This window comes from Chiroxiphia lanceolata, chromosome 6, assembly GCF_009829145.1.
Source record: "Chiroxiphia lanceolata isolate bChiLan1 chromosome 6, bChiLan1.pri, whole genome shotgun sequence".
NCBI classification, from domain to species: domain Eukaryota; kingdom Metazoa; phylum Chordata; class Aves; order Passeriformes; family Pipridae; genus Chiroxiphia; species Chiroxiphia lanceolata.
The window spans coordinates 61918210-61931278 of record NC_045642.1 but is presented as its reverse complement, the minus strand read 5'-3'; the positions used below and the strand labels follow the sequence as shown (position 1 = coordinate 61931278).

The window sequence follows — 13069 nt, the reverse complement described above, 5'->3', positions numbered from 1 at the left end:
GTGTTCCTTCCCACCAGAATCACCCCATGGCTCTTAAGAAATTCACTCTGTTCTGTGCCTGATTAAAAGCAAACATGGAATTTAGCCCTTCTCAAAATAAATTCAAAAGGTGACACTTTATTTCATTCGTGACTTCCTGGGCTTGGCATGAATGGGGAAAGGCCTGAAGCTGTGTCAGGGGAGGTTTAGGTTGGATCTCAGGAAAAGATTCTTTACCCAGAGGGTGGTTGGACACTGAACAGGCTCCCCAGGACAGTGGGCACGGCCCCAAGGCTGCCAGAGCTCAAGGAGGGCTTGGACAAAGCTCTCAGGGACAGGGTGGGACTGTTGGGGTGTCCTGGGCAGGGCCAGGGGTTGGACTGGATGATCCTTGTGGTCCTTTCCAACTCAGGATATTCTGTGATTCCTCTGGCTCATGAATGCAGTGTTGTCCTGGGGTAGATCTGAGGCTTCTGGTGGGAACCTAATGTCTGCTACAAGGGGTATTTATCAGGATACTCCACTTCACTAAGCTGTTAAAGGATAATTAAAAGTAAAACTGTACTATGGTACCTTTTCACAAGAACCTGCTTAGTTTGCATGATGTGAAAAGCTTTATATTATAGTGCTTTTTGTGACAGAAATGGTTCAGAGGGGTTGTGAATCCCCAGCTTTCCAGTTTGCCTGTATTACCATCAGTTACAGGCAACACCCTCCAGCACAGAGAAGGTGGCAGAATAACTTAAAATTTGCTGAAAGTGGGAAGAATTAATGCTTTAATACCCTGGTGCTGTTCTCACTGCACACTGGGCTGTGTAAAGCAGGAGTTCATCGATGTTCCTCGAGGAGACAGAGTTGTTTATCCTGGAAGTTTTTAATCCAGGCACTTCAAAGTCTCAGCAGCTTCCACTTCAGGCTTTCATGTTTGCATTTCAACCTGGATTTTGTCCTGTTTCCCCACTTGGAAGACCAAGTGTGAGCAACACCACGTAACCTGGAACACGAGGGTGATCACATACGTAGGTCTGAGCTGCCTGGTTGTGATCCTTGCCTTGATGCTCCTCTCCTGGGTGTCAGAGTAAGGAGCTGCTAAAAAGAGAGTGGGAATGGAGAGACACCGAGCAAAACCCGCTCTGAGCGGGCCAAAAAAAAATTAAGATGTTGGAAAAAAGAGCTGGTGAGTTCTGTGTAAAAGCCAAGCCCGATGTGGTCCCTCTGGACTTTGCTCTCCACCGTCCTGCTCATCAGCAGAGGGCACTGCTGCTGCTCCACTTCCCCTGGCAAGGCCTCCAGGCAGAGATGGTTGTATCCCGTATGAATTATTTTTAGCACTGAACTTGATAAAAAAAATGAGGAAAACAACATTTCGGTGACTCTCTTGCATGTTTGCATGTGCTTTATTGTGCTACCTGAGGTCTGACTGCGGCAGGAGGAACACAAACGCTGTGCATGGGATTTAAATCTGAGCCCTGTTTAGTGTAAGGTTTCATAGGAGGATGAATTTCTGTGCTCTGCAAACAGGAAAGAAGGGAAGGGACTCCTGCAAAGCTCTTCCCTTTCCATCTCTCCTGTTCTCCCGAGCTATTACAAAAGCCACCCACTGAGGTGGGACTTGGTGATCTCAAAGGTCTTTTCCAACCTCGGTGAGTCTATGATTGTTGTGTAATAAAGTTATTTTAAACTCCTCAGAGTGGGTGATATTGCAGCTTTCTGCATGTCCCATCAGAGATGCCCTAAATGTTGTTTGTAGTGCCATAAATAATGCAAACATATCTCTCTCTCTCTTTGGTGACAGGCTGAGCTGTCCTGGCTTTCTTTGACACTCATATTTTCTCCCCAGCCCCGTGTGCTCAGTGTGATGTCACACAGGGGGTTTTACTCTCCTCATGGAGCATCTTTCCCGTGGCAAAGCTGGATCTGGACAAGCTGGAGGCAACAAGCTGGCTGTGTGAGCCCTCCACCTGCCTCCTGGATCTCTGGGTGCTACACCCAAAGAGACAACTGGGGTTCACCCTCCCCTTGGTGGGTGTTAGTTTGAACTGATTCAATCCCCTCCTGCAGCACAGCACCATTCCTTTGGGCTTTTTAGGATGGATGAGTTTCTGTGAGGTTGGATGGGTCAGTTGTGTCTCTGGGCAAGCACAGAGAGTGGGCAAGGAAAGCACCAGGACCTCGGGGTTTGATGTCACCAAGCCCCAGGGGTGTTTCACCCCATCTGCTCAGGAGTTTGGGGTCACTGCAGGCCTTTCTCATCCAGTAATTTAATAACATTTCGATCCTCCTTAAGACCCCTGGGCATCAGTCTGCACAGAGGTTTGTGCAGCAGAGGAGGATGTAATTACTGTGAAGTTTGGAGCCGGGGGGGGCGGGATTTGAGGACTTTTGTAAATCTCTGTTGACACAATTTGCTACAAGACTCATTTAACGCTTGAAAAGCAACTTAGTGCTCAGACCAGCACCAAAGTGCTTCTCATTTCTTCATCTTTAATAATATAAAAGCTTCAAACTGTAGCAGGGTTTTGCTCATCTGCAGCATCAGGGTTAGGAGCTGGGTGAAGCTTTTTGGGGCAGAATGGACTGGACTTGCTGTTCCCCTGGCAGGGTCAGAGCCAGAGGGGACTGGATGAGCTGCAGTTTCACACCAGTGAAACTCCTCTGTTTTCCAGGAGGAGGGGGAAGCTGCAAAGGCAGGAGTTTTGCTTTGTGCTTTATGAAGAGAGAATAAAAGGAAGATAAAGAGAGCGAGGCCAGACTTGCTGGTACATGTGAGCAGCAGGGGTGGGGCTGTGAGATCTGGACTCTTTATCAGCTGATTTTGCCTTTCTTTACCATCAGACTTGAGTTACTGAAGGTCTCAACCTCCCTCTCGTGGAGTTTTTCACCAGTGCTGGGGCAAGGGGATGTTTGGAGAGGGGGAGGTGAGTGGTGCAGCCAAGGAAGCTCTGGAATGGGCCATTCAATTCCCTGTTCTCAGAAGTCCTGGAAGGACATTGCACAAGTCTGGCAGGTCACGGAGGAGATTCCTGAAGATTCCTGTTGCCTGATTTTGCAGCAATGCCCTTTTTTATTGCTGAGGAGAGTTGGAGGTGACTCAGCCACTGGAATGCAGGGCTGAGAGTGCAATAACCCCTGGGGGAGGTGCAGTGTGGGGCTCCACAGAGGCACCTGTGGCACTGGGAAAGTCTTTCCTGGCTCTGAGGAAGGAGGTGACATTGTCACTGTTCCCATTCCCCAGCCTGGGATGTCCCACAGGGAGGAAGGAGAGATGATGGCCGGGTTTAACACTTTGGGATTGTGCCAAGCTTGGTCTCAGTGGCAGATCTGCAGCCCAAACATTGCACGGGGGGGTGCTGCCAGCTCCAAACACGAGTCAGGCCACAGAAAATCATGAGACTGAGACAATCATGTGGATGTGGGTTGTTCTGCTCTGTGAAGGGAAGTGGGTCTCTTGTGCCATCGAGCTTCTTGTCCTCTAGTTTGATTTTCTTCAACTTAATTTATGATCAAACAGAGAAGAGCAGCTTTCTGGTTATCAATTTCCACTAAATAGTTTGAAATTGCTGCTTTAAGGTTATTTAACTTCACAGAGTTTGATTATCCATTGGGGTGAGGTCTTTTGCCTCTGGGAGACTGAGTATCCACAAGAACAGAAGATGCAGAAGACACTAACTCCTGGTGTAAGTCAGCATAAAGGGCACTGGGACCAAGTGAAGGGTGGATGATTCTGAGTTGGAACTGCAAACTCATTTATACGTGACCACAGGTCGAGGCCTGAGTGCCTTGGGGACCCGGAGTTGGTGGGTGAGTTACCCCCAGTCCTGGACTGACCCTGAGCCCGTTGTGCAACTGAGATAATTAGCTCATCTCTGGCCTTATTGCTGGATCTTACAGGTCTTTTCCACCCTCAGTAATTCTGTGATCCCATGATTCTGAGGCTGTTTGTTGTGAGCCGCTTGCTCGCTTTACCCCGGTGGGATGGGCAGAGGACTGGAAGGGTAGAAGTAAAAAAACTCATTGGCTGAGATAAAGACAATTTAATAGGGAAAGCAAAAGCCACCCACAAGTGGACAAAACAGGGAATTCATTCCCTGCTTCCCACGGGCAGGCAGGGGCTCAGCCATCCCCAGGAAAGCAGGAATCCAACATGCAACGGTGACTTGGGAGGGCAAACGGCATCACTCCAAACATCCCCCCTTTCCTCTTTCTTGCCCCAACTTCTTATGCTGAGCATGACACCACACAGCATGGAATATCCCTTGGATCAGCCACGTGTGTCCCCTCCCAGCCTCCCTGCCGGTGGGGTGGGGTGAGGAGCAGAGAATCCATGTGTAAGCACTGCTCAGCAAGAACCAAAACATCCCTGTGTTACCAAAATTCTTTCAAACAGAAACCCAAACCACAGCCCTCTACCAGCTCCAGGGAAGACCATTAACTCTCCCCCAGCCAAACCCAGCCAACATTATGCATCACTCAGCCCTTGCTGTTGGATAAGTGCTGGGCATTTTAAAATGGGAGGGAAAGAAAATTGTGCTTAGAGACTGTGTTTGGCTGCAGTGAAGGGCACATCCCTAAGGAATGGGGTGCTCTTGTGGCCAACCTGCCTCCCTGGGTCCTCCATCTCCCACCTCGTGGTTTTAAACTGTCCATGGCGCTGAGCGGGGCTGCATTTTACCCTGAGAGTCTCTAAAGCAAACAGGATAATTAGGAGTGCCTTAAAAAAAAAAATAAAAAATTCAAACCCACAGAATATGCCCATTTTTTTAAGGCATGACTAAATTCTTCATCCACTTTGAAAGAGCAGCCAGCCCGGGGTTGCTCGGCCGGGCATCCCAACACTGCGAGTGAGGGATGGGATCGCTGGGTGTTCCTGCCCTGCCCTGCCTGCTCAGAGCTCTGGCAATAAACCAGCTGCTCGCTTTTCCCAATCCCGAGAGGCAAAAGTGTAAAACCACAGTGGCCACACCTCGCTCAGGCCGTGTGAGTCACCACAGGGTGACTCAGATGACGTGGGGGCATCGTTGGACATCTCAGCTCTGCGTGCAAAGGGCTCTCAGCAACCCCCCTGCCCCCCTGTGGATGCTGAATCACAGAATGATTTGGGTTGGAAGGGACCTTAAAGCCCATCTCATTCCAACCCCCTGCCATGGGCAGGGACACCTTCCACTAAACCAGGTTGCTCCAAGCCCCGTCCGACCTCACTCATCGTCCTCACTGCAGCTTGGGTTCATTTAAGTGAAGGAATTAGCTCACATTTTGATTTGTGTATTCACTGGCTTGTGGTCACATAATTTTTTAATACCATGTGTCTGCTGCATAACGGGAAGCACAAAGTTTATGGCATTGGAGCTGGAAAAAAAGCCAGGCAAACATTTTTGGTAAGTTTTGGAGCGTTCAAGTGAAATCCTGAAAATAGCAATAGAGGCTTTTGATTGAAATCTCCCTCGCCAAAGACATCTGGGGGGAGTCTTAGGGTGGAAGGGAAAAAGCTGTGCACTAAGGACAGCCTTGTCTGTGAAGGTAGAAGTCACCAGTACCTGAAACCATAGAATCACAGAATCTTTTAGGTTGGAAAAGCCCTCTATGATCATCGAGTCCAGCCATTCCTCCAGCACTGCCAAGGCCACCACTAACCCATGTCCCCAGGTGCCACATCCCACATGGCTTTTTAATCCCTCCAGGGAGGGGGACTCCACCACTGCCCTGGGCAGCCAGCTCCAATGCCTGTCCAATGATCACCCTTCCAGCGAAGAAATTTTTCCTAACATCCAATCTAACCCTCCCCTGGTGCAACCTGAGGCAGTTTCCTCTTGTCCCATCAAAACCTGCTCATAAACACTTGGTGCCTGTCACTTTAATCCACTTGTGCACCTGGTTCATGTCCTCTCAGAAAGGCTGTTTTAGGGAGGTGCTGGAACAAGGCCTTGCAGGGTCCTTCTGAAGAGCAGGGATCTCCTTCTGCCTGTGTTACAGGCTCAGGAAGCTCCAGATCCTCACACCATATATCAGGGATCCTTCAGCAGAACTGGTTTAAATCCTCTCTGGGTCCCTTTACCTTAAAACACCCCCCAAGACATCGTGGTGTCTATTCACTATGGGGTGGGTTGGGGGCTGTGAGAGGCAAGTGAAGAAACACTCCCTGATTAAGTATATTTCTTATACAATAATACACTTAATATATATTAAGTATATAATAGATATACTTAATTCCTGAAATTAAGGAATATATACTTTATATATATATATATACTAATATATTAATATAATAATTATATTAATATTATAGTAAAATATAGTATATTATATTAAAATATAATAGATAATAATGCATTTATACAATAATATAATAATTATATTAATATTATAGTAAAATATAGTATATTATATTAAAATATATTATATATAATAGTATATTAATATAATAATATATTAATAAATACTTAATTCCCTGAAATACTTAATTCCCAACCACTCCCACAGACATTTTTACACACTTAAGTTTGGTCTGAATCCCTGTGACAAGTGTTACACGAAACTGAAGGATGTTAAAATCCAGGCTGATGCCCGAGTGGAGAGGAGGCTGCTCTCTCTGAAGCCCAATCTTTTAGACAAGCAGAGCTGAAACAGAATAATTTATACTAAAATTCATTTAGACCAAAGTCAACAGACTTTCCCTTTTTTTTTTTGAACATCAGCTGCAGTGTCAGCTAAACCCAGTAGTTCAGCTGCTGCCTTGAAGGAGCAGTTTCTACGCCTGTAATGACACCAATTAAAGGGTGGGTCCCTTAATAAACTTTGGTCAGCCCTGAATTGGTCAGGCAGGTGGATTAGATGATCATTGTGGGTCTCTTCCAAATGAAATCTATTCTTTTCTATTCCATTCCATTTTACTCTTTTCTTTCTCTTCTCTTTCTCTTCCCTTTCTCTTCCCCTTCTCCTTCCCTTCCCCCAGGAGCAGGGTGCAGCAGATCAGAACTGCAGCACAAAACCACCTTTTTCTTTTCCGTTGCTTTAAGCTGTGGGGCCCATTGAGCAAACTGGAGATGATTCACCCTCAACCTCAAATAAAACTGGGCTTGTTGAAATTCCAGCTGCCTCTTACAGCTTCCCAGAGCCCGTCCTCTGCCAGCCCCGAGGCTTTTTTTTTTTTTTTTTTTTTTCGGATTTTATTTTTGGTAGTTTCAGAGAGAAGCAGAAAACTTTCAAAGTGTAGAAGCCAATTTGAGTTTTACTGAGCTTCGCTAAAGCTGAGGGGGGGGGGAGTGGAGCCGCGACATGCACAGACAAATCTCTTGCAGGAACAAACACCCGGCAGTGACTCCAGGCGGGGAGGGGATCTCCCAGGGAAATGGGATCAAGTGGAATGGACACGCGCGAGGCACAAACCGCGAGGAAACCAAGTGATTCCCTGTGGATTCTCCCCGCCCTTGGTGGTGTCACCGCCTGATAAAGGGAAACAAGACGCCGCTCCCGAGCTGTCACGGGTCTCCCCGGCGTGGGCACCCCGTGGGTGGCCGCTCCCGGTGCCCGCCCCATCCCCGCCCCTGCGGGCGGATCCCGCCGTGTCCCGGTGCGGGAGCCCAGAGAGGCCGCGGGAGCCGCCGCACGCAGGTGAGGGGATGGGCCCCGGGGGCATCCCGGGGGGTTCCGGGGGGACAAGGCACACACATCCTCGAAAAGGATGGGTTGAGGGTGCGCTCGTCCCCCTGGGAGTGGGAGGTGGGACGCGCGTGCCCTCCCAGGGCGGCCGTCCGGGGGGCACAGAAAGCCCTTGCTGGTTTTGGGGGATGCTCGGGATAATGGTGGGGTGGGGACTATTAAGGAGCTACGAGGCTGTTTGCGACTCGCGGGGTGCCCCAAAACCCACGAGGAGGGGTGGGAGGGAGTGTCGGTGCGCGGGAGGCTGCGGACAGCCGGACACACCCGGGAAAGGCGCTGCGGGAATAGCGCCGACGGGGAGAAAACCTGTGGTTCTTTCCCAAACAGAAGGTTTCCCACTTGGTGTGAATATAGGGAACACTCGGGGTGTTTTATGGACGTTGGCTCTGGGATGTTCCCTGCAGCCGATCCGCCCTCGGGTCGGGGGGAGCTCAGAGAACTGTGAGGGAGAGATCCAGGGAGTTCAAACTCGGCTGCCCAAACGCTGTTGCAAGTTAGGGGACAAGTCTGATGAGGAGGATCTGGGGGGGCTCAGCCTGGAGAAAAGGAGGCTCAGGAAGGACCTTCTCACTCTCTACAACTCCCTGAAAGGAGGGCGGAGCCGCGGGGGGGGTCGGACTCTGCTCCCGGGGAACAAGGGACAGGACAAGAGGAAACGGCCTCAAGTTGTGTCAGAGAAGGTTTGGATTGGATATTAGGAAAAAATTCTTCACCAAAAGGGTTATCAAGCACTGGAACGGGCTTCCCAGGGCAGTGGTGGAGTCCCCCATCCCTGCAGGGATTTAAAAGCCGTGTGGATGTGGCACTTGGGGACATGGGTCAGTGGTGGCCTTGGTAGTGCTGGGTGAACAGTTGGACTCAGCGATCTTGGAGGGCTTTTCCAACCTCAGTTATCCTGTGATTCTATGGAATACATCCTTGAGGCGCTGCCGAAGAAGGTGGAAGAAAACCCCTTCCCGTGGCAGCAGGCAAAAAACCCACTGGAGCATTTCCAGAGAGCTGTATCCAAGGGCTCCAGCACTGCAGTGGCACAGAGAAGAGGGTCACCACCAGGCTTCAAGCTGGCAGCACCGTTTGGTGGCAGGGGATTAGTGGGTTTTGAAGACTTTGGTTACAAATACCAAACTGGCCATCCCAGACCTGGCCAGGGAGACATGACACTCCTGCCACCCTGTCCCACTAGGGCTGAAGGGAGCAAAACCACTTCTCCCTGAGGGGTTGCAGGAGAAAAGGGGGATCATGTGGGAACTCCCATCAGAGCAGCACCAAGCAAACCTGACCCATCTGGATCCATCCCAGGGAAGCTGTCAGGAGCTCTGTGTGCACCCCCAGCTCCACCTGGCAAACCAAGGGCAAAGCCAAAGGCTTGAAAAGAACCCAGAAGGCAAATAAAACCCCTGGAAGATACAGGCTGTCCAAACACTCCGGGCTGCTGGATGCTGGTGGAGAGGCTGCCTTAAAAACCCCATGGGCTCAGGAGAATGAGTGTTTTACTGGCAAAGGGGTTGTTTGTGTGTTGTGAAACTTGGGTTTTTTTTATTCCTGAGGCCAGGCAGCCACATTTGCTGTGAGCTTTGTGCATCCAAATGTTGCTCTCAAAGAGAATTTGCCTTCTCTGTTTTCAATTTGGAATTTTTCTTTTCTCTCCCTTTTTTTTTCACCCCCCCCATCTTCTCCTATGAATGCTCCCTTTGATGGGAGGAACCCAGCTCAGGCTATTCCTGTGCACAGGCAGGTGTGTGTTTGGCCCTGCAGTGATGTGGTCTCATAACACTTGTAAAGCAGCTTTTATTCTGTGGCCTGGAGTGGCCAGTGTGTCCCTCCTCCAGTGCCTTCCGACCAGTATGGAGAAATTGTGGATACACCAGAGGAGAAAGGGGACCTGTATCCACGGCTGCCACCCTCCTCTCAGCATTCCAGGCCTCCACCCTGCGTGTTGTGGGGTGGCTGCATGTCTCTGATATGCTATGCTGGATTTTTAGCCCCGACACAGCTCCTGTTCCCTGCTTCAGCCCCCCCCAGGGATTCTGGTTTTTATGGGAATCTTTTCCTGGATGGTGCCTCAGGGCTGGGGAAGTGAATAACACTGGCAGTGTTGTAAGCCCAGTGGTGGGTTTTATCCTGAGAGCACCTGGGCTGGATTCACCCCCGAGTGTTCAGGCTGCTCATGGCAGTGACCCCCATTTATCCCACAGGTATCTGACCAGGATTTGTCCCGTGGCACCGGAGCTCTCTGCTCTGACAGGCAGGTACGTGATGGGAACTTAGCAATTTCCAACAATTGCTGCTGTAAACTGTAAGCCTCTTCAAAAATCTCTGTTTTTCGGATGGTGCTTGTTAAAAGTGACTGAAACACCCTCTGTCCTTTCGTTTCAGGAAAAATGTCGGACGGTTTCTCCGTGAGTATGGATTTCTTGAAAAAAAAAGAAAGGGGTGGGGGGAGGCCTGGAGTGTTGCCTTGAAGTAGGAACCTCTGGAAAGGATGGGAACGTGTCCTTGCTAACCCGTGTAAATCCCAAAATCCGCTCAAGTTACATCAGCACTTACTGGTTTCTGGAAACCCCAGCCCAGGCACTCACCTGGGGAACAGTTTAGAGTTGAGCTCTTGCCCTGGGACACGCTGCAGGCTGAAAAGGGATGGATGTTGGAGAACTCAACCTGATCCCAGGATGACTCTCCCCACCTAACCCTGCTCCTCTCCCTCTGTCCCCAGTTATCTGATGCCTTGTCCAACAGCAACAACCCAGCCCCCTGTGCCAACCCAGCCCAGGGCTGGCCGGCCTGGGGGAACCAGCCACCGGCTCCTGGGGCATTCCCGGCGTATCCCGGAGCACCAGGCGCCTATCCTGGAGCACCAGGGGCCTACCCTGGGGCACCGGGAGCATATCCTGGAGCACCAGGAGCATATCCCGGAGCACCAGGAGCATATCCTGGAGCACCTGGAGCGTATCCTGGAGGACCAGCAGGACACGGAGCGTATCCAGGAGCACCGGGAGCACCTGGAGCATTCCCTGGAGGACCAGCAGCACCTGGGCCGGTTCCTGCCCCAGGACAACCACCCAGTGCCCCTGGATTTGGGCCTCCTCCTCCGCAGGGAGGACCAGCTCCTCCAATGGTAACAGCTCCATCATATTATAAGGGTTTCTGTCTTCAGTGCCTGATTTTGCTTGGCCGTGGGAAGGACCTGGGGTTGGCTGTCTCTGGGGGATGGCAGGGGTGGGATTTGGCTTTTGACGTGTTTTTTTGCTAACACAAAATCCCTGTTGTCTCCCAGAGAGTCCCCTTCGAGCTGCCCCTGCAGACAGGACTCGTCCCTCGGATGCTCATCACCATCACTGGGACTGTGAATCCCCATCCAAACAGGTACTGGGGGTGTCCAGCACTGGGGGTGGAGGGCTTTCCATGGAGCACTGCTGGGTGGAGCATGGAGGGCTGGAAGTTGCTTTCCATTCCTGAATAACACCTCTCTAGTGTACCATCAAATATTACACTAAATAAGGTGTGTAAATCCCCTGTTGATGCCCAGCAGGGTGTGTGGGGTTTCCTTTCTGCTATTTTTGGGAAGCCCTTTAACAGACCCCAGGGCTTCTGTGGAAAAGGCAGTGAATCCATTATTGTCTTGGCAGGTTTTCACTGGATTTCAAGAGAGGGAATGACGTTGCCTTCCACTTCAACCCCCGCTTCAACGAAGACCACAAGAAAGTCATCGTCTGCAATTCGAAGTTCCATGAAAAATGGGGGAAGGAGGAGAGGACAGCTCCCAGGTTTCCATTTGAAGCTGGAAAACCCTTCAAGGTACCAAAAAAACCCCATCCCAGCTCAGTCTCAGTGTGCCAGTAGCTCTGGGAGGGTTTGGGCAACGAGATCCATGGAAGGCCCTTGATGCTTTTGCGCAGGAATCAGCTCCCAGAGGTGCCTCTGGGGCAGCCACCCCATGTGCTTCCCTGGCTGTCCAGAACAGCAGGTCCTACAGCACCTTCCCAGCACTCTGATTCCCTTCTGCACCTCCCCACTTCTGTTATTCCCATGGATTGTGAAATCCTCCTCCTGTGCAGTTGTCCTGCAGCAGTTGTTGGACAGGTTTCTATAATGCATTTTCCCCACTGGCATTCCTGAGTTTTTTCTCCTGCAGAGTAGGTTTACTCTGAGTTCTGCTTTGAGTGACTGGCATAGTCAGGAGGAGGAAGAAAGTGGGATAAAACACGGAGGAGGAAGAGCCCATCAGAGTTTTGGGGAAGGCAAAGGTCACTGGTGTTGCAGCTGAGAGTTGCCGCACCAGCTCCTCCACATGCCACGGGGCTGGACGCGGCTGGCAGCAGCCTCCAGCCAGTGCCAGCCCGCTCGAGTTTGTGGCTTAAAACCTCTCCTAGAACAAATCCAACGTGGTGTTTTTTTTTTTTTGGCTGATTTGGTTTTTTTTTTTTTTTATTTCAGCTCCAAATCCTGTGCGAGGTGGATCACTTCAAGGTGGCCGTCAACGACGCTCACTTGCTGCAGTACAACTTCCGCGAGAAGAGGCTGAACGAGGTCACCAGGCTCTGCATCGCGGGGGACATCACCCTCACCAGCGTCGTGCCCAGCATGATTTAGCCAGGGGAGCACTCCATGCCCACTTGGTGCTCCTTTTGTGGTGTAACAAAAGTGCCTTCTCACGTGACTTCTTTGAAGCAATAAAACGTTTTCACAGGTAAAGTTTGTTTTCAATGAGATCTCCAAAGACGCGACACCTTCCGGGCCAGCTGAGTTCAGCTGGGGAAGGAGCTGAATTCCTGCTGTAGAGACAGAGGAACAGCAAGGACCAGTTTGATTTCTACAGACAGGAGCACTTGGGAAAGCAGCCTGTGGCATTCTGCCCTGTGAACTAGGGCAGCAATCCTCTAGGAAGCACTGGAAAACAGGGATAACTCGAGAGCCTCTGAGCCTGACCAGAACAAGGTGTTTCAGGAGGGGGTTCAGAGGTGGAGGAAGGAAAATCTCTCCATTAGACTGTGGCTGGAAAAGTCCCCCCTCTCTGCTCCAAAGGCCCATCTACACAGTTGGTGGCCCAAACCAGGGTGTTCCTGATTACTCCTCCCTCCCAAGGGAGATCCAATTCCTACAAGTGTTATGTGCTGAATGGAGCAGGTCACGAGCCCTGTGCTCCTCTCCACTCATCACTCCTGTGAGAGTCCAGACCGGTTTCAAGGGTGGGGAGGTTTATTGGCAAAGTTCACCTCGTGAGTCAGGCTAGTAAAAAAAGAAAACAGAAGTACGTTCCCTCTGCTGTGAGTCATTCCAGCCTTGTCTGGAAAACAAGAACAGCTCAAGGGCCACTACTGAAGTTTCCAAAGATCTCTTTGACATGTCTCATACTGTTTTATCACAGTTGCTTCTTTAATCCTTGGGGATGCCAAGTTACAAGGAGAGTCCTCAAAATTTCCAGCAGATCCAGCAG

General features: G+C 50.5%; 1 protein-coding gene across 1 annotated transcript; it reads left to right on the top strand.

Annotated features, from left to right (window-relative positions):
- Positions 1-7529: 7529 nt before the first annotated feature.
- LGALS3 (galectin 3) lies at positions 7530-12324 on the top strand. The gene is made up of 7 exons (XM_032691065.1): positions 7530-7587; positions 9831-9884; positions 10012-10034; positions 10349-10750; positions 10910-10998; positions 11262-11430; positions 12070-12324. Exons 3-7 carry the CDS (start codon positions 10017-10019, stop codon positions 12223-12225), a joined length of 834 nt encoding a protein of 277 aa, XP_032546956.1. The 5' UTR covers positions 7530-7587; positions 9831-9884; positions 10012-10016; the 3' UTR covers positions 12226-12324.
- Positions 12325-13069: the final 745 nt, after the last annotated feature.